The 23,821-nt window shown below is 37.7% G+C and overlaps 1 protein-coding gene across 4 annotated transcripts in view; it reads right to left on the bottom strand.

Moving 5' to 3' along the window:
• Window positions 1-23,498, bottom strand: part of PAPOLA (poly(A) polymerase alpha) — a 53,123-nt gene extending 29,625 nt beyond the window's left edge. For 3 of the 4 annotated variants that reach the window (XM_055556418.1, XM_055556420.1, XM_055556421.1), the window contains exons 1-7: window positions 23,268-23,498; window positions 8,754-8,939; window positions 8,289-8,355; window positions 5,456-5,537; window positions 3,603-3,712; window positions 3,099-3,152; window positions 629-740 (exon numbers count right to left, since the gene is read on the bottom strand). In XM_055556418.1, coding sequence (XP_055412393.1) covers window positions 629-740; window positions 3,099-3,152; window positions 3,603-3,712; window positions 5,456-5,537; window positions 8,289-8,355; window positions 8,754-8,939; window positions 23,268-23,275 — 619 coding nt within the window. In that variant the 5' untranslated portion in view covers window positions 23,276-23,498. The remainder of the gene's footprint in view (window positions 1-628; window positions 741-3,098; window positions 3,153-3,602; window positions 3,713-5,455; window positions 5,538-8,288; window positions 8,356-8,753; window positions 8,940-23,267) is intronic. The other variant, XM_055556419.1, reaches the window with a different exon arrangement.
• Between the last annotated feature and the right edge of the window lie 323 nt (window positions 23,499-23,821).

The raw sequence follows: 23,821 nt of genomic DNA, 5'->3' as shown, positions 1-23,821 counted from the left end.
AAAAAAATCATATCATCAAACGTTTAATGAGAGTATTTCTTTTAAATTTCCTGAGACTAATGTCAAATTAAATAAAAATCTGCTCGGTAAAATCAGTAATGTTAATAAAGAGGCACTACAAGCACTACCCTAAACCAAGAATCTGAACTGTACTCTGCTTCATCGCAAACTTTCAACCCAGAATTAAAATGTCTTCCAGTTCAGACACACTGAGTAGAGCATGATCCACTTAAGTTTCTAAGAACTGTTCTTTAAGAGCACTGTTAACAAGCAATGCTAAAATAAGTGTTCAAAGGCAGCAATAGATGAAAATGTTATGAAGGTTATTGGGATCAAAATTTAAACAGTTACACAGTGAGACCTAAACCTCTAGCAACAGAGTACAAATGTCAGACAGTATTTAAAAGTTCCAGAAAGCAAAGAAATAATAGTGCAAGACATCGATGAGTACAACAAATTACTAAATATCTCACTGCAGTCTAACTATTAAGTAAAAAGCTCATTTTATATGACTCACTACAGATAAACAATAGGGCTATTAAAAGCTTCATTACAAAACCTGAGTTGAAAGCCATTTCATATTTGACCAAAACTGCTATTATGTAAAAGGAAGTAGGCTTTTACATACCGTTAAGACTTCTTATACATCTTATATCTAAATTTTTAAGCAGACTGTCATCTCTTAAGTCCAAGTCTTCTGGAATAGTCTGCAGTGCTAATCTTGCAAACAAAATATCAATCTAAAACAAAAACAAAATTTAACATACCATATCTGTCAAACTGTTTTTTGAACTTTTAATTTTATACAGGAATATAGTTGATTAACAATGATGTATTAGTTTCAGCTGTACAGCAAAGTGATTCAGTTATACATATGCATGTACTACTCTTTTCCAAACCAGTTTAAAGACATTTCTTTAAAAAAGAAAACACTTAATACTTCTTAAAACCAGAATCTTTTCATCAGCTGTTAACATGATAATTCCAAAAGTTCAAATAAAATTCTTACCATAGGTATTTTAACCAGATCTTAAAACATGGTAATACTAAACTGAACTTTTATAAACAGTTACTTGCCATTTTAATCATACTTACTAAGTTAAATTCACTATCCTTGCTAAATGCATACATACTGGATTACTTAGATAACTGGTTTAAGTTTCCATCCATTAATACATGAACTGTGTATTGATTATATGCTGAAAGGTTCCCAAATATAAGGCTAATATGATTAACTGTGGCCCAAATAAACATGTCAGGAAGCTTCTTGTATTTATGAACTTATGTATTTATAATATTACAGTCTATTTCTCCAACTTAGTTTTGACTAACAGAAACAAAAACTGGCTAATTTTGAGGTCTATTCATAGAATGCTACTGACAAAATTGGTTTTTTTCTCCTTTTTTCAAGGAAAGATGGAAGCAAAAGAAAACTTAGCAAAGATTTGGTAATTATTCCTGAGGGCATGATTTCATGGTTCCAAACTCTGCTGCTAGAGAAACAAGTTTTTTTATAAGACTACTTTAAAAATGTATACTTTAAGAGCTTACTGTGAAAAACCATTTAAACATGCACCTACCTATAAGATCAGGAAAAAAACTACACAAATCAAGTTTTTGGTATAGTCTAAATTTTCCAATGATACAGATACCAAAATCTAGTATCTCCCCCAATTTAGACAGAAATAATAAAGATACAGACTTCCCTGGTGACTCAGGCGGTCAACTGTCTGCCTACAATGGGGGAGACCCAGGTTCAATCCCTGTAAGATCCTCTGGAAAAGGAAATGGCAATCCACTCCAGTACTCTTGCTTGGAAAATCCCATGGACGGATGAGCGTGGTAGGCTACAGTCCATGGGGTCACAAAGAGTCGGACACGACTGAGCGACTTCACTTTCACTTTCAATAAAGACTACATGCTCAGAGGAGGGAAAAATGTAAACTCAAAAAGCAAGTCAGTGGTAACAAACACATGAAATATTTCAACTAACCATTTCACTTTTGTCTCCATTCTGAAAAATTTACACAATGAGGCGGGTCTCCACCAAAAAAAAAAAGTCTTGGGAAAACAAGGCATCACCTATGTTACAGGTTGTTTTTTATATTTAATAAACTGACAGTAAGTATGGCTCAGCTGGTAAAGAATCCGCCTGCAATGCAGGAGACCTGGGTTCGACTCCTGGGTTGGGAAGATCCCCTGGAGAAGGGGAAGGCTACCCACTCCAGTATTCCGGCCTGGAGAATTCCATGGACTGTATAGTCCATGGGGTTGCAAAGAGTCGGACACGACTGAGCGACTTTCACTTGAGTAAATCAAAACTGCCTGAACTTGATAATCCTTTACCGAATTTAACATTTTATGTCAACTTATTACTCATATATATTAGGCACCGTATGCAGCAATTACAGAAACCACTTTTTCAAAAATGAAGTATTATCTTTCTAGTTTGTAAAACTTGAAAACCATAGTTCCTGTCAGTGATGCTCCAGCACCGTCACGCGTGCGGAAGTGACGTGACACACACTGAAGCTGCTGCGCTGCCAGCTTTGCTGCAGCTGCTGCCACAACACACGCTGAAAACAGCAACGAGAACGGCACACCGCCTCAAGAACCAAGCTCAGGCATCCTTCTCTATCAGAAAGCATTTCAGCGCACGTAACACCAGGCCACAATTTTCTCTCAACTTCTTACATATTTCACTTAAATGAAAGTCAAGGAAAAGTTCTATTTGCAAAAACACACTGTTATATTGCTTTCACTTCAGTTCAGTAGCTCAGTCATGTCTCTGTGACCCATGGACTGCCTTAGTGAGATTAAAAGTACACAGAATCTGCATATGGAAAACCTATTAAGGAAACTGTTCTGCAGCAGCATTTCAAAGTCAGTACATTTTTGTCTGTATTTTAACTTCTAGTTTCACAAGTCTCTTTTTTTAAAAAAGACTAAAAATGTTATAAAAGAACAGGTTACCATTTCCATTAAAAAAATTCTTAATATCACACCATCTCACCAATTACAAAACTCTGAAATAAATCAAGTTTTTAACCTGCATCTATCAAAATTACAATAATAAGAACTGTCTATTTGAACCTTACCTCTATCCCATCAAAACACAGTTTGATAACTGGTACAAATGCCTCTTCAACAGCCTGTGAGAAAATTAAGTAAGTTTAGTGTCTCTGAAACTATACATTAGAATTATACTAGTTTTAGTACACTTAAATAAATGCAATACTTAAAACTGTTTAAATGTAATTTACCATAATGCCTGACACAAACTAGGTTCTCAATAAATACTTTAAGACACTAGAATCCTAAATCAGACAAGCCTTGGTTCAAACCCTTGATCTCTGCTACTATGATATATGATGATGGCCAAGTTGCTTAGCCTCATTTCCTACTCTGTACATGAGATTACAGATTTATGATTTTTAGACTGCTGTAAAGAATAAAATACAAGCATGTATTATCTTAAGCTTAAAAAGGTCTGGCAAATTACAAGAGTTCAATGAAGTTGATGGCTACACCATAAAAAACTCACACAACTGACTAAACTGACTTTTTTAACTCCTCCCCTTTCACCCAGAACATTTACGTACTCTTAAATCTTTTACTTCTTCCTGTAATTTCAACTTATCATAGAATGAGGTGAAAAAATCACTTCGATCAACATGTCTTGGTGCAACACACAATGCATCAATATCAGCACCTGGAAAAAAAATTAAGCCCAACTACTAATTAGTATTACAAGAAAATTATTTTGCACCTTATCATGGCAGTATTTGACAGTAATGAGCCTCTAAACTGCACCCCTTTCCTTAAAAAAAAACAAAAAGAAAAGCCACCAGTCAGTATAATAAAAACATGACCCTAATTGATGGGATATATTTTTTCCTAAAGCAACTTCTATTTGCAGTGGCCCAGGTCAACTGGGAGTCAAAGAAACCTGACTCAGATGGGAACTTTTATGGTAAGAGAAGGAATTAGTCAAGAATACACCCAATATCTTGGTGTCACTAGTCACAGCCATGTTCATCAGGGAAACAAAAAGCATACAGTTCCTGTCTGTACATTATGACTGCTGCTTCCAGGCTCCTACCTGCACCTAAATGGGACCTATACACTGGAAGAAGCACCATTGGCAAGAATCCAAAAAGGCAGACCATGGTAAGATGGTTGCTATTAATTTAGGACTTGATAGAAGACCAGCATTGAGTACATAAGGAAGCACAAAAAAAGATGATCAAAACCAGTAACTGGGGTCATAAACAGAGGAGATCAATATGAAATCAGGTCAACATGGTCATTTTCCTAAAAGACTCAATACCTGAGGCACTAACTCTGAAGGCAGGACATCTGGCGTATTCATGAAGGGAGAAAACAACGTAAAGTTCACAGGACACATCCAAAGCAAATGCACTGCTTCCAGCACAGAGTAGCAGGAGATGGGGAGAAGGAATAATGCCACAATACAGAGAATACTAGACTGGCAGATAACTTTTTCCAAAAGTCTTTACTGAATTTGTTACCATACTGTTTCTATTTTATGCTTTGGTCTTTTTGGCCAGGATGCAGGTGAGATCTTAGCTCCCGCATCCCCTGCACTGGAAAGCCAAGTCTTAGACACTGGACCACCAGGGACTGTCCCCTGACAGATAGTTTTAACAGAGGGTAGTGGTTAATGGTTGAAAACTACAGCCTCAGACTGCCAGTTAGAATCCTAGCTCTGCCAGGAAATGGCTGGAAGCAACTGTTCAAGTTGTATTGTCTCTTTAAGTCTCAGACTCCTGTCTGTTACATAAGAATATTGAAAAATAAATAAGATCATGAAGACCAAAAGCTTACTAACTACGCTCAGTTTAAAAAAAAAAAAAGAAAAAAAAGACCTCAATAATATTCTCCCCAACAGGGGGGAAAACCTACAAATGTAACTAAGAAAATATTATTAGTGATTGATACTGACTGAAGATACACATTTTTTTGTTTTCCTTACATATATTTCATGACTTTGTAATAAAAAGGAAAAGGAAAGACACGGATTTTCCCCCCCAAATTTTAATTCATTTTTGTTCTGATTTCCAAACTAATATTCTTCAGGTACACCAAATCATATACAGAGCAGCACTGCCCAAAATCACTCCCCAGTGGCAAAATTGTACTTTATGTGCACTTTCTAATATGATAGCCACTAACCACATGTGGTTATTCAACAATGAAAATATGGCTAATTCTAAGAAACAGAAATTTATTTTACTCAATACTACATTGACGAGTACAGGTATAGAAGGCATCACTTTATATCATTCTTCTTATCAAATTTAGGCTTCCTGAAGTACTTCCGTACAAACCTAAGCTGTATAATACACCATAAGTAACTGAGATGGATGTGCTGTTACAGTTTTTTTTTAATTTTAAAAGTATTCTTTCTCAAGATAATTAAAACAGTATTTACCTTTTGTATGTACTCCTAATCTATAAGATCCAAATGTAAAAATTTTCCCACCAACATTTTCAATTACAGATTGTGGAAGATTCTGTTGAAGCAAACAAAAAATTAGTCATTTTGCCAGTGGAGCACAAAGGTAACTATTTCAAGTAACACTGTACATAAGACAAAAAAAAAACACTTTCCATGCAAATTTATATACAGGGTAAACAAACTATAAGCTCTATAAAATACCAGGCCTTCACAGATCAACCTAACTTGAAATTTAAGCAATTTTCAACTTTTAATCAGTGCTATATTTTGCCACATTTTTGGAAACTGAATTATAACTTCTATAACTTCTTTATAGAAGATGGTTGTCGAGGAGATCATGTGATTCCACAGCAGCAATGTTAGAATCACATATTTTAATCATGACAAGGTGTGCATTAAATCATGAATGTGAGAATATAGCAGTACATTAGACTATAATTTTACTGTATCAAGAGTGACTTTAAGGCCCATAATGCTACTCTTAATAGTTCAGCAGGATGATTTAATAGTTTAGTGGGATGATTCTGAGAAAAACGAAACTTACTGATTTTCATCTTCCTGACCCTGGCACTACTACACTATGGAGAATACTTAACTGCTCTTGGGGATAAAGATAATGTCTCTACACACACACACACACACACACACACACACACACACACAAAATCTTCATGTGTGCAAGGTCATTGTTTCTCTTTGACTTTCTAATTCCTCAGTTCAGTTGCTCAAGTGAAGTCTTATTCAGTAGCAGAACATAAAAAAGACAACTCTTCCCCACCACCCTTCCAAAAACAAAGTAACCAAATTGTTACCTCATACTCCAAAAATCCTAAACACAAATTGTAACAGGCTCAGGGACTCTCTTGTTTCTTAATTAATACAACATCACAGAAAAACAATTAAATTGAAAACCTTTTTTTTTTAAGTGTCAGAATACAGGATGGCAAATAAATCAAACTAAATGAAAATTCAAATTTTATATAAAATTTCCCCCAAATATTTATAAATTAATTGTAAGTAATACATTAAAAATTCTCTACTGATTTAACTGGAGATATTTTTGGTTGTCACAATTTGGGGAGACCGGACAGGAGCAGTGCATTCAGTTGGAAGAGTGCTGCTTTTAACATCTTCCAGCATAATCCCTAAAAAAGAACTGTATAAGGAATTCCTTGGTCGTCCAGTGGTTTAGACTCTGCAAGGGCACAGGTTCAATCCTGGGTTGGGGAACTAAGATCCAAAGAGAGAACTATGTGGTTCAACTGTATCAACAGTGTCAATATGAAGAAATTCTGCATCAAGTCTTAAAACCAACAAAAGAAATGGCCCCTAGGAAAAGACACATGAAAGCTCAAACCTGTAAAGCCTAACCTCTCAAGTCCCATTCTCTAACCAATTTACTACCGACAGCCTACAGAGAAAAGGACACAAGTGTGACTAGGAATGAGCATTATTTCACCAAGTGAAAGTCACTCAGTCATGTCCAACTCTTTGTGACCTCACGGACTATATACAGTCCATGGAATTTTCCAGGCCAGAATACTGGAGTAGGTAGTCTTTCCCTTCTCCAGAGAATCTTCCCAACCCAGGGATTGAAACCAGGTCTCCCACATTGCAGGCGGATTCTTCACCAGCAGAGCCACCAGGCAAGCCCATGAAATTAATTTCATTAATCCAAATAATTTTTCTTACCCTCAGGAAAATGAGGAAGAAGAATTATATCAAGAATTATCAGTTAATGAAACTAACAAGGTACTCAAATTACTGAAACAAAACTATCAATGAGTTGGAACTCTTGTTTCACATTAAATAAATCTTAAGTTTTGGCCTTGTCTACTTTTCAACTTAAAGGTCTAATAAAAAGCCATTAAAGCAAAGCTGTATTTTCTACACAATGAAGAATCACAAAGTTCAACAAATGAGTAAAAATACTTAAACCTGCACATCCTTTGCTTTAGCTCAAAAGGAAGTTCTTTTCAAAATACATTTTTACCAAAACTCTGTCAATGACAAATAGTACACATAGAATCCTCAATTTTGAATAATCCGGCTGCTCAAGTTTTAGTCAAGTTCTTAAAATACATATACACTGCTTTAAGAAAACAATATTGTAAATTTGACTAAAGCTAGAAGATTTTAACTTTTCTTCTACCTTGATACCTTGCCTCAGATTTTCTTCTATTTCTAGTTCTCTTACCATCAATTTTTCAACTGCATTATAGACTAAATATGCATTTTCAACTACCCGGGAAAAACGACTACTATTTATGGAATTTTTAAAAAATGGCTTCTACACAACTTTTTAAGAATACATTTCCTTTACCAGAAGCCTAGACATTGATTCAACAGTTGTATTATTTCTTTATTATGAAATATTAGAAACTCAAGGAATGTTATTATAAAAAACTAAACAAACTAAATATTCAGTTTGAGTTTAGTAACTGAAGGCCTAAAAATGCTCACTGTTGAAGAATTCCTTAAAAGGTAACAAGAGTCTTGAATATTTAGTATACATATTTAATACATTTTTTAAAGCACCTTTTGGGGGAAATAATATTTCTGACATGTGTAAGTAATCACAGAATTTCAGCTTTGAAGTGTTCAACCAAAATGTATTTATGAAACCACTGAATTTAATCCAGTTTTTCCTGTTTTCAAAATAGCTAGACACCAAATATAAATTCTACTGTCAACAGTCTAAAACAAAAGATTCTAAACATTCAAGACTCTAAATTCACTAAGAATAGATAAGACAACTGCTATGTTCAGCTGATAAATTTCTTCCCATACAATTAAGTCATCTTACCTTGCTTTCACTGATTTCTCGTATCCACTCTTTTACCAGGTTATTTAATTTTCCCAAAATTAAAATCCTGTTGATAGAGGGTATCAGTCAAGTATCAAGTTGTTTGTTATTCCAGATCACTTTTAATATGTGGCTTCCTAAATTTTAACCAGTTTCTAAGTTATAAGAAAGTTTACATGTAGCTACATGTAGGCACTGTTACACTGGACAAGACAATCTTTCAGCTAAGCAAGGCATTCCTCTTTCTGACAATGCTTTAGTACTATACTAACCAAAATTATTGCAAATCAAAATAAAGGAAACAGACCTTTATATAGATGGAAAGTTTTTTTGAGGTATCATTCTTGTTTGAAACAGATATATACTGGGGCGAAAAATTCTCTCAGTAAAGAATTCCTCAAATTAACCTACTATGTCAATAAAAAATTGTCCCTTAAAAGAAAACATCAACATACACACACTGACCTGCGCTGCAGTTCCTCTTCCTCTTCAAAAACCCCGAAGGGCTTCAGAGTCTCCACCAGCTTCTGTGTGAGCAGGCAGTCAGTCTCCTTGGGGGCTGCTAAGCTGATGGGAGAAGTAATGCCATAGTGCTTCTGTGGCGGCTGTGTTTGCTGTGATCCCTGTGTTGTAACTGGACTGCAAACAGAACTGGATAAAATTACTGCCAAAAAATTTCCACAATTTGAAACAAATCAGCATAACTAAAAAAAATGCATTTCTACATAGTTGATTCACTCCAAAAACATGTTTTAAAACAAAAAGTAATGCAAAAACTAAATGACCAAGAAGAAAACTTTAGTTCTCCTCCCACTCCAAGGATTTTAACTTTGCTACTATCTAAACATCTAAATAAATTATGAATATCCGATCAAATATATTGCGAGAGAAAATGTAATCAAGGATACAGTGAACTTCTGAGAAACTTCACTTCTTGAAAAGAAGCCAAATCTGTTAAATTGTTATTTCTAAAGAGATGAGATAAACACAAAAAGTTTTACCAACACAAGAGATTCACCAAGTGGAACTTAACATCTGACTAGCAATGAATAAAACTCATAGATAATGAGGCAAATAACAGAAAAGTTACTTGGAGGGGGAGAACTATATTCACACTAAACTAGATTTACACTTTAACAATGATTAGTCAAATGTTTTTCTGTTTTAAGAGAAATTCTAGATTTTTACAAACCAACAGGGTTTTAACATAACTAGTGAAAAGGTCCAGTATGTTCTAAATGGTTTAGGAAATTAACCTGACTCAATTTTTTTGTGTGAAAGCAATTCTTGTTTTTGTTCCCCTCCCTTTATAAGTCAATGGACAGGGATTCTAAAGCAGCACAATTATTAACTAAAAACTGCCTGGTCAAATAATGTACAAAACCAGGTAAGGAGAAAAAGCTAACATTTGAATCAGGTATTTGCCCTAAATTCTGTTCTTTAAGAAATAACTTATTTTATATACACAGACATCTCTATTTCTTTCCAAGTTCTAAATATATATATATATGTACATATATATATTTAAATTTAAGTGCAATAGCCTACTAGAGCAATAAGGTGCAGGAATCCTATGCAGCTAAGTCCCATTATACATTTATTCACTACTGTCCTGGGTTCTGGTTTATACTAGGTGGGACCCTGTCTTATACTGTCTTCTGATATCAACACAATACCTAAGAATGCCAGGAAACCCACAGTGTTTATTAATTAGTCAATAGGCTGTACAGCATTTAGTTTATGCTTCCTGAACAAGTTATGCATTGTCTCAATTCTAATTCAGATCTTACAGTAACATTTGCTGAATAAATACGAATCAGATTTATCTCTTATAGCAATTAATTTATGTCAGATCACTTCCTCCTAGTAACTTTAATATAAACTCCACTGCTACACAAGACTATGATGTCAATTCAGAGCTGGGGCTCCACGTGAGCACCAAGCACTGTCAAAAGACTAAATGTCTCATATTATGATTAAAATATAGAAGTTAACCTAAGTGAAAATACATTTATAGTATCTTGGTTAATACATATTTTTGTCAATCAACAAATAGCTATCCTCAGGTTCCATAAAACTGACATAAAAAAGGTAGCCCTCAAAACTGCCCAACCATTTCTTCCCACCATGCTCTAATAGATTCCAGATAAATTACATATTAAGTGTAAAAAAATACATTTACCACATATCTTAGCGTAATTAAATTCTCGTGCATTGTTCACTGCTTCATATGAGTTTCTCCAAGTAAACTACAGCCCTTCATGACCACCCCAGGATTATAAATACTCTTTATAAATGATTTTAATGTACGTAGAGCCAGAAAAGAAAACAAATATAAAGTTCATTCTAGCCAGATTTGGTTCAAGCAAGTAATGAGAGCTTTCAAGTCAAGTATAAACTGAATTCATATTTTCCTAACTTAAACCTCTACTGATTTTTTTTCTTTTTTTTTTTTTTGAGCAAGTAATAGTTCATCTGCACTCTTCCTTTCTGAAGGGGCTAAATTCATTACCAGTTGAGTTTGAATATCACCAAAATATGGGTGCCCATTCTCAGTGGCATTAAGCTTTCTTGGCAGACTCATTTTTTTCTTTCTCAATATTCAGGTTCTTCATTGTCACACAAAAAACAATGCTAGGAAAGTCCACTGTCTCTTTCAACTATATTGCCAAAAATACTGGATATAGGCTCAGATTTTTAAATTCACACCAAGTAAGCTCAGACTTCTAAATTCACACCAAGTTTGCTTACTTTAACTGGGGGGAAAAATGTTGACGTCTACATTAGTTTCCTTATTAACATTCTGATGGGGAAAAAAATCATACCCCAGCTGTAAATGTTTATTCAAAATGTAGTCACATCATAGAAGATAAAACCCCATTTATTTGACTCATCTAATGCAACAAAGAACATATATATCACCTATCTCTATATGTGTACATATTTAGTACAAGTTATATATAGAATATGTACTAATTCAAGAACATGTATGAAAGAAATAAAAATAAATCACAACCAAATGAAAGGAAAGAAATAAATACATGTTCTGAAAGGTACAAGACACCTATGCCTCCAATAAAAATAGCTTAAGCTTAGCCTAAGTAGCTAGACTAGGAGTTTTAGGATGCCAGATGCTCTGAACGTCTGAAATGTAGAAACATTAGCTACGATTGAATAGAAGAAGTCAAATTTTTCCATTTAAACATTAGAAATTAAGGAGAGGGACAAAATTTAAGGATCTTTTTTGCTGTCTTGTTTCTAACAAAGATAATATACACATTCTAATATTGGGTAATTTGAAAAGTTCTCCTTTACAGAATTTCTCCTGGAACCATACACCAGACAGCTAGCTATCAATCCCAAGAATGTAAAAGCTCTTCCTGAAATTCTTGAACACAGGAGCCACCTGTCCATGGTCCATCACTTTTTAGAGACATTTTTACCAATATGCAGTTTTCTTCCCACTTAACTATTTTAAAAAAATAACTTCTACAATTATATAAAACAATAAGGAAAAAAACTAGATACAGAGCCAGCGTATTTGTGATCCATTAAAATGTCTTTTTGGTTTTCCATTTAAATATCAAGAATGCTTGTGCTTTTCCTGAATAACTGGTTCACTTTCATCTCATGAACATATTTGTGTCTACCTTTAGGCTACTGCGGAGAAGGCAATGGCACCCCACTCTAGTACTCTTGCCTGGAAAATCCCATGGATGGAGGAGCCTGGTAGGCTGCAGTCCATGGGGTCGCTAAGAGTCGGACACGACTGAGCGACTTCCCTTTCACTTTTCACTTTCATGCATTGGAGAAGGAAATGGCAACCCACTCCAGTGTTCTTGCCTGGAGAATCCCAGGGACGGGGGAGCCTGGTGGGCTGCCGTCTATGGGGTCACACAGAGTCGGACACGACTGAAGCGACTTAGCATTAGGCTACTGCCTGAATTCTTACAGCAAAACTGATGGCCATCCTGCAAGTTCTCTGCAAAAATCCAAAAATCACTGTACTTCTTTTAGAACTATTTTAGTACCCTAATTTCTAGTTTTATACCTCTGCCCTGATCCATCCTCTTCATCCACCTTTAATGTAAACATCTTGCCAGCTTTCAAAATATGACTAAAGCCTTTTTAAATCTGAATCCTTTCTGAATCGAAGCAAGACAGAAATTGTGCCCTACCCTTCAAAATTACAAAGGGCTCTCCCAGTGGCTCAGTGGTAAAGAATCTGCCTGCCAATGAAGAAGATGAGAGTTAGATCCCTGGATCAGGAAGATCCCCTGGAGGAGGAAATGGCAACCCACTCCAGTATTCTTGCTTAGAAAGTCCCAAGGGCAGAGGAGCCAAGGTGGGCTAGTCCACCGGGTCACAAGGAGTTGGATAGGACTGAGTGAGCTCACATGCACAAAATTACAAAGGGCAGCCCAACAGTTTTTCCCCCATTCTACTGTTCTGGGGGTCAGGAGGGAGGAAGAGAGCATAATACTAAATATTTTCAGAGTTCTCTCTTATAACATACGGGCATTTTCTTTATAATATTTAAAATAATTTACATCAAGGCAAAGCTTGCACATGACACATGCCCACCTTTATTTTTTTCTTGTTTTTAAACTTCAACAACATTTTATATAACAACTCCATTCCAATACTTGTTCTGACTCTTGGCATCTTGGTCCCACTCCTTCTATTCCCTGACTATGGCAGTCTGCCATACACACTGCCTACCAAACATTACCCTCCTAAATCAGGGCTTCCTTAAAAACCACATGACTTCTGGTGTAAAGGCATTCAAAACTGGGTCCACAAAATCTGCTCTCAACCCAAAAGCAATCTGATAAAGAGAAAGCAGGCCTGCTGTCCCCTCTGCTAGTTACGCTGCTCTGATTTCACCTCTGCCATTAGTTGTGTCACTTTTATTAAGCTGTACCTCTGTGGAGTCATTAAAGCTCTTCTCTGCTTTGGATGGCAAACTAAAAACTTAAATACTGTAACACATTTATGTCACAGAGGACCAGTTTCCAAACACAAAGATCCTTCCCTTCCCCATGCTAGGCTGTCTAGGATCTAAATCTAATTAGGGAACTTAGAAATGACAACATTTTTGTCAAACTGGAGTATGAATGTAGGCTGCTTATTTTGGCTAGAAACTTGTCTCAAAAGTTTAGGCATCCAGTTTAAACAATACTTGCACTCTGAAATATTAAGAACCACTCTTATGGCACTTATACTGCCGTAACTATAAAGCTAACTCAAATGCTGCAAGTTCCTATGATTTGTAAACCAGTTAAGTGATTTCCCTGGTGGCTCAAACAGTAAAGCGTCTGCCTATCATGCCAGAGACCCGGGTTCGATCCCTGGGTTTGGAAGATCCTCTGGAGAAGGAAATGGCAACCCGCTCCAGTACTCTTGCCTGGAAAATCTCATGGACGGAGGAGTGTGAAGGGCTACAGTCCATGAAGCCACAAAGAGTCAGACACAACTGAGTGACTTCACTTAAGTAGCCATACTTTCAAACAGTCGAAGTATGATCAGTCATGGGTATAGTATATTGATGACCACTTCAAGTAAGTGAGGAAAGTAAGGAACACTCCAATGAAAAACTACATTAGTACTTGTTTTCACTAACTGAATGAAATCCAATTTTCACTTTTACAAAAAAAGGCAAAAACACTGTTCGTTTGTTTTGCAAGCTGTTTCAGAGGTAGCCTGCACCCTGAGTGGCAAGAGTGGCACTACTACCAACCTCCTTTCCCAGGACATATGTATGTTCACTATCAAACTGCTATAACTTTGAACTGTGTCTGTGAGCCGCTATGCTTTATCTCAATTTATTCTGTGCATCTGTTAGCAAGATGCACGTAAGGTAGCTGCTTCTTCATTTTATGCCATTTTGGCTTACAAAAGGTTTCATAGGACCCCTCTACTTTCGGATAGCGAGGGAAACCTGTATCCTTAATATGTTCTTATATCAACTTTTTAAAAAGTTTCATTGCAAATCAAGGAAGCACATTAAGACAATCATTTTTTTTTCCTGTCCGATTGGAGAAAAAGAGGGCTGATGTATATCTGGTAAAAATGAAAGACTTATAACCATCTAATGTTAGCAATGGTATAAGAAAATGAGCACTCTTATCCATCACAAAGGAGGTGAACTTGGCATATAATTTTTAAAAGCAATCTGGAGTCATCAAATTTTTTTTAAAGCTACATCTAGCAATTTCACCTCTAGCAATCTATCTTACACAAATTCACTAGGACACAAGGACTCAAACTGAAGGCCCTGAAATTGGAAGACATATGCTCTTTAATTTACAATACATTTTTAATACATAAAATGTGTATAGTAAAGCACAAATTTCTACTGCTCATGGGGTAGGAATACAATGGATTAGAGACAGGCCAAATATGGGCCCAAAATCCTGTAGAGCAACAATGATCTTGAAATGGGCAGTGCCTATTCCAGCATTATCCTTTATAAAGGGACCATGCTTGGTATTTGTAAATAAATATCTCTCTTGACCCCACAGATTCTGGAATTTGACCTTTCTCATAGGAACAGTACAAAAGATACCCAAGGTTGTTTGCAGGAACACTGTTCACAGTGCATTACAAACTGGAAACCACCTAAATATCCATTAATATGATACAGAACTGACGAATTATGGTGCATTCTTACAACTTAAATCTACGCTATATAAAAAGAATGAGGTAGTAGCATGGAAAGATGCTCACCATGTCAGGTGTTGCAGAATGTAAGTATGATAATAGTATTTATTGAAACCTCAGGATATTCCAGATAGTGTGGCAAGCACTTTACATTATTCCCAACTGTTTGAATGACTCTACTATTACCTGTCTCCATTTTACAGATGAAGAAACTCAAGAGAGGAAAGTTGCTCTCTTGAGTTCCTTCATCTTGCAAGTTGAAAGTGAAGTTGCTCAGTCGTTTCCGACTCTGAGACCCCCTGGACTGTAGCCTACCAGGCTTCTCTGTCCACGGGATTCTCCAGGCAAGAATACTGGAGTGGTTACCATTTCCTTCTCCAAGGGATCTTCCCGACCCAGGGATCGAACCTGGGTCTCTCGCATTGGAGGCAGACGCTTTAACCTCTGAGCCACGAAGGAACCCCAGAGAGGAAAGGCTGACCTAAATTCACTGGGTCAGGGTATGACCTCAGGCACCTGAAAGCCTCCAGACGTCTTTCACAACATACAGTCTTGTATCTTCAAAAGTCATTTGTGTATTATTACATCCATCTTGTTGTTCAGTCGCTCAGTTGTGTCTGACTCTGCAACCCCATGGACTGTGGCCTGCTAGACAAGAATACTGGAGCAGGTTGCCATGCCCTTCTCTAGGGGATCTTCCCCACCCAGGGATCTAACCTGGGTCTCCTGCATTGCAGGCAGATTCTTTACCATCTGAACCACCTATGTCTATTATGTCTATACGTGCATAGAAATATAACAAGCAGAATTGACTTGTGGAATAATTTCATCTTATAACATTTTGTTTTGATTTGTTATAGCATTTTTTTTTAAATTGATGAAATGATACAGAAGTTGAAAATCTGATTCTTACTATTCACCATTAAGTTTATGATGGTAAAGAGGCTAAACCCCTCTCCCCCTAAATCATTCACCAACAGCAAGAGACACCAAATAACTGCTCAATTTAAATCAATAATTAGCATTTTGATTCTTGGCTCTGTAGTTTATCCTAATCAAACGGTTATTTTAAAGAACTGAAATAAAAACTTTAAGATGGCCTCTTCAGTGTAATGCTCTGTGATTAGAAAATTAAATACAAATCATGATTTACAGCTTTAGAGCACTGGTAAAGCATTCAAGGTTATCTATCAAACTTCATTAATCCAATTTTCCTAAAAGCACTTTTTCCTCATTTATTTTTTCCAAAAACTATATTACTAGGCTGAAATTTACTGAATTAGGATCCCAAATATGTATGAGAGACAATACTAAAACCAGGAATACAAAGATAGTCTCTATCCTTAATGAGAATCTCAAATTTGGTCAGGGATTCAGATCTTTAAACAACAGATGGGTGCAAAATAAAAGCTTACAATAAATAGTACAGAAAGAATCAAGGCTATGCCAAAGGAAAAGGATAAGGAGGTGTGCACTCTCAACAACTGGAGAACTGGAAAAAAGCAGTCTCAGCAGATAACACACTAACCGAAAGGACAACAAATCACCAGGTGTTTTCGGAAATGGTTAATATTTAACGGCTTTCATCTCAATTTAAACAAAGCTCAAGCTTCTGATGGATCCCTGCCTCCTCCTATGGGACATTTGGAACTGGAGACCCATCATATTAACAGGGCCAATTGCCTCAAAATGTAGATACTAGTCAACAGAAAACACTCAATTCTTGTTAGTTTTAGTCAGTAAAGTTAAAACTGAAAGCTTAACTTACCTTCCCTTGAAAGTAATCAGATAAATCACAATAACATGATATATATATATCTTTATATATAATCTTTAGGTGTAAATTATATAATTTGCTGTTTAAAGGCCTTAACCGTAAACATAATGTGTCCACTCGAGCAGGATAAAAGGACACTGAACAAAGTAAGAATATGCGATCTCTGTAAAATATCTGAATGTGCACTAAATATTAATTCTTAGCAGAAATAATACAATCTACTCTTTCACAAAAAGTTTAAAATATATTTAAATTTTGCTAGTAGCTTAACAGTCAAGCTTACAGTATTTGCTAAGACATTATTCTAAATGGCTGTATCACCTTCAGCCTGTATAAGAGGTACTAAATATAGTTAAAACCTAACTACAATCTTAAAATATATAGTCCAGGTGGCTCATCCAGCCAATATTTAGTAAGCATCAGAGCACCTACAGATGAAGCAATAGTTCACCCTCAGGGGGAACAAATTATGATGAATCCCAAGGTCAAACTTTGGAAATAAACGGTTGATTATACAGAGAAAAGCACTCATTACTCAATTGTAACAAAGGCCAGGTATTTCCCCCTCTTTCCTAAGGGCACTTCTAACTGTCCCTTTGCCGTCTAAAAGGGGTTAGAAGTAAAAACAACAAAAATGGCCAAATCACAGCATTCCTGCATCAGTATTTGTCAAGCATAATTTGAAAATGAGGGAAATGTAACTAGAGAATCTAAAAAAATTTTAAAGTGTATCAGAAAAAAATATTCAACAACGTATTATATCATAGTATTATACACAGTAACTCCAGGATACGCAATTTAGATGCTAATAACCAAAATGTCAGGAACACTATTCTTATATAAAACCTTAAAAACTACAAAGACTGTAAAATACAAGAATCTGGTTTCTGAAATATAGAGGAAATAGAAATTTGAGAGACAATTCTGTAACAGAAGAGGAATAAAGATTATCTATTTTAAACTTCTACATTTTCTTCTTCCCCAAATCCTTAAGTTTTCAAATCAGAATGCTATAAAATTCTGCAGACCTGCAATCCAAAGACAAAACAAATATTTTTCGAGAACCCGATCTTGAAACTTGAGTATACTTAAGACATATCAACAGACGCCAATTGAGTTGAGAAAACACCAAAAAGGTACACAGATGCTACAGTACTAGGATGAGGATGAAACATGGAACCCAGAGTCGAATTTGGTTCCAATCTACAACTTAGGGGGCTTCCCCTGTGGCTCAGCTGGTTAAGAATCTGCCTGCAATGCGGGAGACCTAGGTTCTGTCCCTGGATTGGGAAGATCCCCTGGAGAAGGGAACAAGCTACCCACTCCAATATTCTGGCCTGGAGAATTCAACGGACCATATAGTCCATAGGGTTGCAATCAGACATGACTGAGCGACTGCCACATTCATTCATTCATTCAAGAACTAATATCTCCTGCAATGGGGCTGTTTCATGAGTCAGAAACTGAGCCTGTACAGTCATTTAAAAGCTGCTGAAGTATCAGGATGATGAACATACCAAATAAAAGACAAGTCTCTTCCACCAACCAAAAGTGAAAAATAGCTGGGACTCCAACTGGCCTCATTTTGCCTAAAGTTAGCTTTTATAAACTTGCCTACATGCAACTGAAGGTGAAATTTAATTGTAATGTTAACTTGAAGTAGTTCAGCTGCCAAGAAATGGAATATTCTGATGAATCAAAACATTTTAAAAGATGTTTTCAAGCTAGAAGGCTTAAGGGGTGGTGGTGGAGGGCAGTCAGAGAGTAGGAAGTGAATAGGCTTATAAATTTACCCAGATCCAATACTTTCCCTCCCAATTTCTCCATCAAAATAGCATGAATTGAAAACATGTTTACAGTAAAATATCACATGGGCTTTCCCATGGCTCAGCGGTAAAGAATCCACCTGCAATGCAGGAGACGCAAGCTTGATTCCTGGTGCAAGATCCTCTGGAGAAGGGAATGGCTACCCACTCCATTATTCTTGCCTCAGAAATCCCATGGACAGATGAGCCTGCAGGCTGCAGTCCATGGGGTCATAAAGAGTCGACACAACTGAGTGACTAAACAACAATTACATTTCAAAACCATAACCAGCATTATTAAGCAGTAACCAGCTCATTACAAAACCTCTATTTCTTAAAATCTGGTAATCAAAAACTCTCAGACGTCACCCTTCTTAAAGATTACCTAATACACTGTTTTTCACTGACAACAAAAAACGTCTCTCTATCAGGTGTGTCCATTCCTCCAGACAGTTCAAAACCCACCAGAGATGCCGCGCTGACACCACCACTGCCAACAGCAGCCTGGGACAGCTGTCAGCTGTTACTACACAGCCGCAGTTCTCAAACTTTTGGGTCTTAGGACTCTCTTACAACTCATGAAGACTCAAATAAGCTCAAGTTTACGTGGATTACGTCTGTCACTGTTTAGTGCATTAGAGATTGCAACGGAAATTTTAAATGCCAATTCATTTAAGTGACAAGAGATCTATCATATGCCAACATAAATGATTTTTTTTAAAAATAACTGTTTTCTAAAACCAAAGATTCAGTGAGTATAACACTATTCTACATTTTTGTAAATCTCTTTAATTCTGGTTTAATCAAAAACAGCTGGATTCTCATATCTGCTTCTGCATGCAATCCTTTTTGATAAATTGTTTTCGTAGATGCACAGGAAGAAAACCTGGATTTACACCACTGTAAGTGGAAAAAAAGAGTATTTTAAGTCTTTTCAAATAACTGTGGATATTCTTCTTTAATACTACACCAAAATGCCCCAAGTGGTAATTTCTTAAAGCCTAGTTAAAATATGAAAGCAGAAACCACAGCAAAAAAACCCTTTGTATTCGTGTATTAAAATCCATTGGTCCATCCTGCACTTACACCTGCCTTCCAAATGTTGACACATTTTAAAAACCACAGTATTTTTAAAGTGTTCATTAATATCACCATCAATCAAATCAGAAATATTTTTAATTATTGGAAGCTGACAAGTTCACAATGGCAGAAACAAGCATTACAAAATTCTAAGTTTTGCTTGAAAGCTCAAATTTTATCACTGACTACATTGTCAGTTGTTTTCCTTAAAGACAGACTCCATTTTTCAAGCAAATGCTAAGTCGTCAAGTATGAACATCATGGTTCATCACTTGTTCTTTCAGGTAAAAACAGAACTCCATACGAAAAGCACTAGCTTAGCTCACAAATCAACCAGGTGAGCTCTTCATAAAACCACCATCCTTCTTTCTAGCAGTTTAATGTGTACTTTCCATTTTATCACAACATATTTAAAAGACAAACTCAAGGGCCAAGAGTCGTAGTAAAATTAACATTTTTACTGCTTCATCAAGGACTTTTTTTTTTCAAACTGTGTGTCTGTGTGCATGTGTGCAATGAAATAACATAACGACAACTAGAAGGATACGGCACCTCTGCCTCAATTCTTCCTAAAGCACAAGCATCATTACAGCAGCGGTGCAAATATCAACAGACTAAAAAAGACATAACACCTCAACACTGTGAATAGTTTGGATTTTATGTACTCTCTAAGGATCAAAGACCCCCAACGTCCAGACTTCTACAGGTCACACTCTGAAAACCACTGCTACACAATATTACTATCCACCAAATGGTCCCAGTTCTAGCTCTTATCGCTAGAGGAAACTACTCCAATTCCCCTCTTTTTGGTGACAACTCCCAAGTATCTGGAAGAAAAGCTATTGTCTCCCGCCAACTCTTGCTAAATATCTCTTCCAATAATATCCTAAAAATGTGGCATGAATATTAAATCATTGATAATGTTTATTCTCCTTGAAGTCTTTTCATTACCAGTGATAGCCAGAAGTGAGCTGAAAAATAAATAAAGATCTGACCAGCACAGAATAAGGCAGAAATTGGAATACAGTTCCCATACGGTATTATACTTTATATTAATGCAGTGGCTCTCAACAAGATTTTGGTCCCCAGGGTACACCTGGCAACATTTGGACACATTTGTGGTTGTCATTACCAGAATATGGGGAGTGGGAATCCTGAAATCTAGAGGTCAGGGATGTTGTTAAACACCCTACAATACACATGACAGAATTATCGGCCTAAAATATCAATAGTACCAAGATGAGAAATACTGTGTTAATGGATCTGAAGACTATCAAAAATCTTGGAAACTTCATGACCATGGCTCTTAAACCATGTCAGCTTTTCAAAATTATATGTGCAATTAGATATGCTTTGGGACAATATATGGGAGACTTGTTCACAATGTTTTCTAATGATTTTCTAATGACCTAACTTCAATAATCTGTTTGGATTTTATCCATTCTGACAACTTATCTATGGTCTATACCTTAACCCCATCCCCCATACAATTTTAACAGCCATACTGAACATGTAACTGGAAGTCAAACACAATACAGTTTGAAAATCACAATTCAAAACATGAAATAAAATTTAATGACACCAAAACATGAAAAACAAAGCAAATTAATGGGGGACAGGGAGCCTATTTAACTTGGCTGTCTTTGGCCTTTCCAGTTTATTTCAAAAGGGCTATAGTACACTTAGGGTTAAAAATAAAAGAGGGACAGCTAATGAATATCTGTCCACATTTCAAGAAACACACTAGAAAGGCAATATCCATGTGTGGGAATCTGCTGCCTTCACTGTGTCTCCCATTTTAAACATTTGAACTAACTTCCCAAAAATCTGAAGCACTTAGGTCTTTAAAAGAAATGTATACTTCCCTTTCCCAATGTTGGGAAAAAGTAGGTATAAAAGAAATGTCAATTTCTAAAATAATTTCTTCATTAAACCACTTTAAGAACACATATCGTATTACTGATCAATGTTTAACACTGACATGATGGATTATCAGAAAGAGAAGTCCTTTTTCAAAAACAGCAGTAAAATGTGAGCTAACACAGAGTCACATGGCATTACTGCAAACATTAAGGTTGACTTTAATAGCTGCTGAATTGAAAAATGCCACAAAAATCCTGCTAAGACTCGGTTCTCCTAGTGACCCTTTTTATCGTTCCATAAAAGGAAGAAATCAATTAACAGGGACCTTGCAGGTTACAAGACTCTAGGTCTATATATTTAATTAAAACTAACAAATATTCTCATTACAGAAATAATATGCGATGGGCCTCTTAACAAAATGACTGGAGTGGGTGAGAAGGAACGTGAAACTCTTTTCTAAAATATCCTGTAAAGTACGACAGGTGTGTTTAATGCCTGTTTCAAAGTTAGAGCCTCACCTGTAAAGAGAGACACACACGTATACGTACATAAATAAAACTGTAAAACTATAATCACATATATTTGCAGAAAAGTTGATTTTACTAAAAACAAAACAAAACAAAAAAAACCTGAGGCGCTACAGTAGGTGTCAAAAACCCTAAAATTTCTCTTCTGCCTTGAAGCAAAATTTCAAGTGTCGATTACATGCCTGGGGGCTACAACGAAAAGAACGCCTCAGCCCTTCGTTCCTTACCCTTGAATCTTCAAAAATGGAAGAAATGCAGTCTCACTATTTAGGCCTCTGCACTGCTGTGTATATACGCAGGGAAAAAAGGCTGTAATCTTTCTATCAACAATGAGTTCTCAAATTACATCCCAGTTTTTCAAAGAGAAAAAGAAAACTTAAAAAAAAAACAAACAACCCAAAACTCTACAAGCGAAAGCAAGTAAAGGATGTAGGCCTAGTGGGATTAAAAGCCGAAGACGAACTACAGTAAGAAAAAGTCTACCATCAGAAAAACAGAAAAAGTTATATCACTGCAGATAGAGAGAAACGGAAGCAGGAAGAACTCCGGCGACCCTATCAAAACAAAACCGGGAGAGCAATACGTAACGCAACGCCTTTCGATGGGGGCGCCCGGGAAAATGCCCCTTTTCCGGGGATTGGAAGACTGGAGGGAATTGGGCCGGGTGGAGGGATAGAGGTTCCAAACAGCGGGGCTCGACGCTCAAAACTGGGTTTGTTTGTTTAACTCGTGTTCATGCAAGCTGGGAAGTGGAAGTGGGTTAACACTGGCGCACGACGTGGGCCAACTTGGAAACGCTGAGGAGACGTAGGCCGGGAAGAGAAGCAGCGGAATGAGCCCGCCAGGCGCCGGGGTGGGGGCGGGGGGCCAAGCCCGAACCCCGAGTGCAGACCCCGCGAGGAGCAGGGCCTTCCGCCCGGGCCGCTAGCCACCGGCTTTTTTTTTTTTTTTCCCTCTCGCCTCCTTTCTATTATCGGATCAAGCACGAGCAGTCAAGTTAAAGAGATTTCTCCGGCCCTTTCCGGAAGGGGAAGGCCCCCGGCCCGACAACCGCCAAAGCCAGGAAAGGAGGGGGTGGTGGGAAGCGGGAACGGAGCACAAGGGGGAAGTGGGGCGGCGGGCGGGAAGAGAGGAAACAGGAAGAGCCCCAGTCCTGCCGGCCTCCCGCGGGGCGAGGGCCCGGGTGCCGCGACCCCTCCCCCTCGCCCGACGCCCCCCAAGGCCCAGTCGGCATGCGAGAGAAAACAGAATACAAATCACTTACAACGGCATCGTCTCCTGCGCCGGCACCGCCCAGTCACTTCCCCCCCGCAACCGCCGCCGCTGCCGCCCTGGGCATGATCCACTGAGGCGGGAGGGAGGGGGGCGGGGGCCTGCCTTAGCCCTAGGTCCTACCCCACTCCCGCACCCGCTCCCGCCGCTTTAAGCGCTTCTCCTCCTTCCCCTTCGTCCTAACATGGCGCCCGAGCGCTACCACAGCAACGTTCTAGAACCGGTGACGTCGCCACGCACGCCGGGCGCGCGCATGCGCGCAGCAGCCGCGGGACGCCGCGAAGCCTCACGGGAAGGGTAGTTTAATAGCCTGCTGGCGCCCCAGCGACTTCCGGCTGGCGCTCCGGAAACTTCCGCCCGGATCCCCTTCCGCGACTGCAGTCCGGGTGCGGGACAGGGTGAGAAAGGTGAGGGGTTCTTTCTCTGAGCGGCGGAGGGGAGCAGGTGTCCCCTCTTGCCGGGCAGGTCTCGTCGCTTATGCGGCCCGGACTGCGCGCGCCAGGGCCCGGAGAGGGGCGTCGCTTCTGGTGCATTGTGAGGTCGCCC

This window comes from Bubalus kerabau, chromosome 19 (assembly GCF_029407905.1).
Source record: "Bubalus kerabau isolate K-KA32 ecotype Philippines breed swamp buffalo chromosome 19, PCC_UOA_SB_1v2, whole genome shotgun sequence".
NCBI lineage: Eukaryota > Metazoa > Chordata > Mammalia > Artiodactyla > Bovidae > Bubalus > Bubalus kerabau.
The sequence above is the reverse complement of the archived record's forward strand: the minus strand, read 5'-3'. Positions and strand labels throughout refer to the sequence as shown.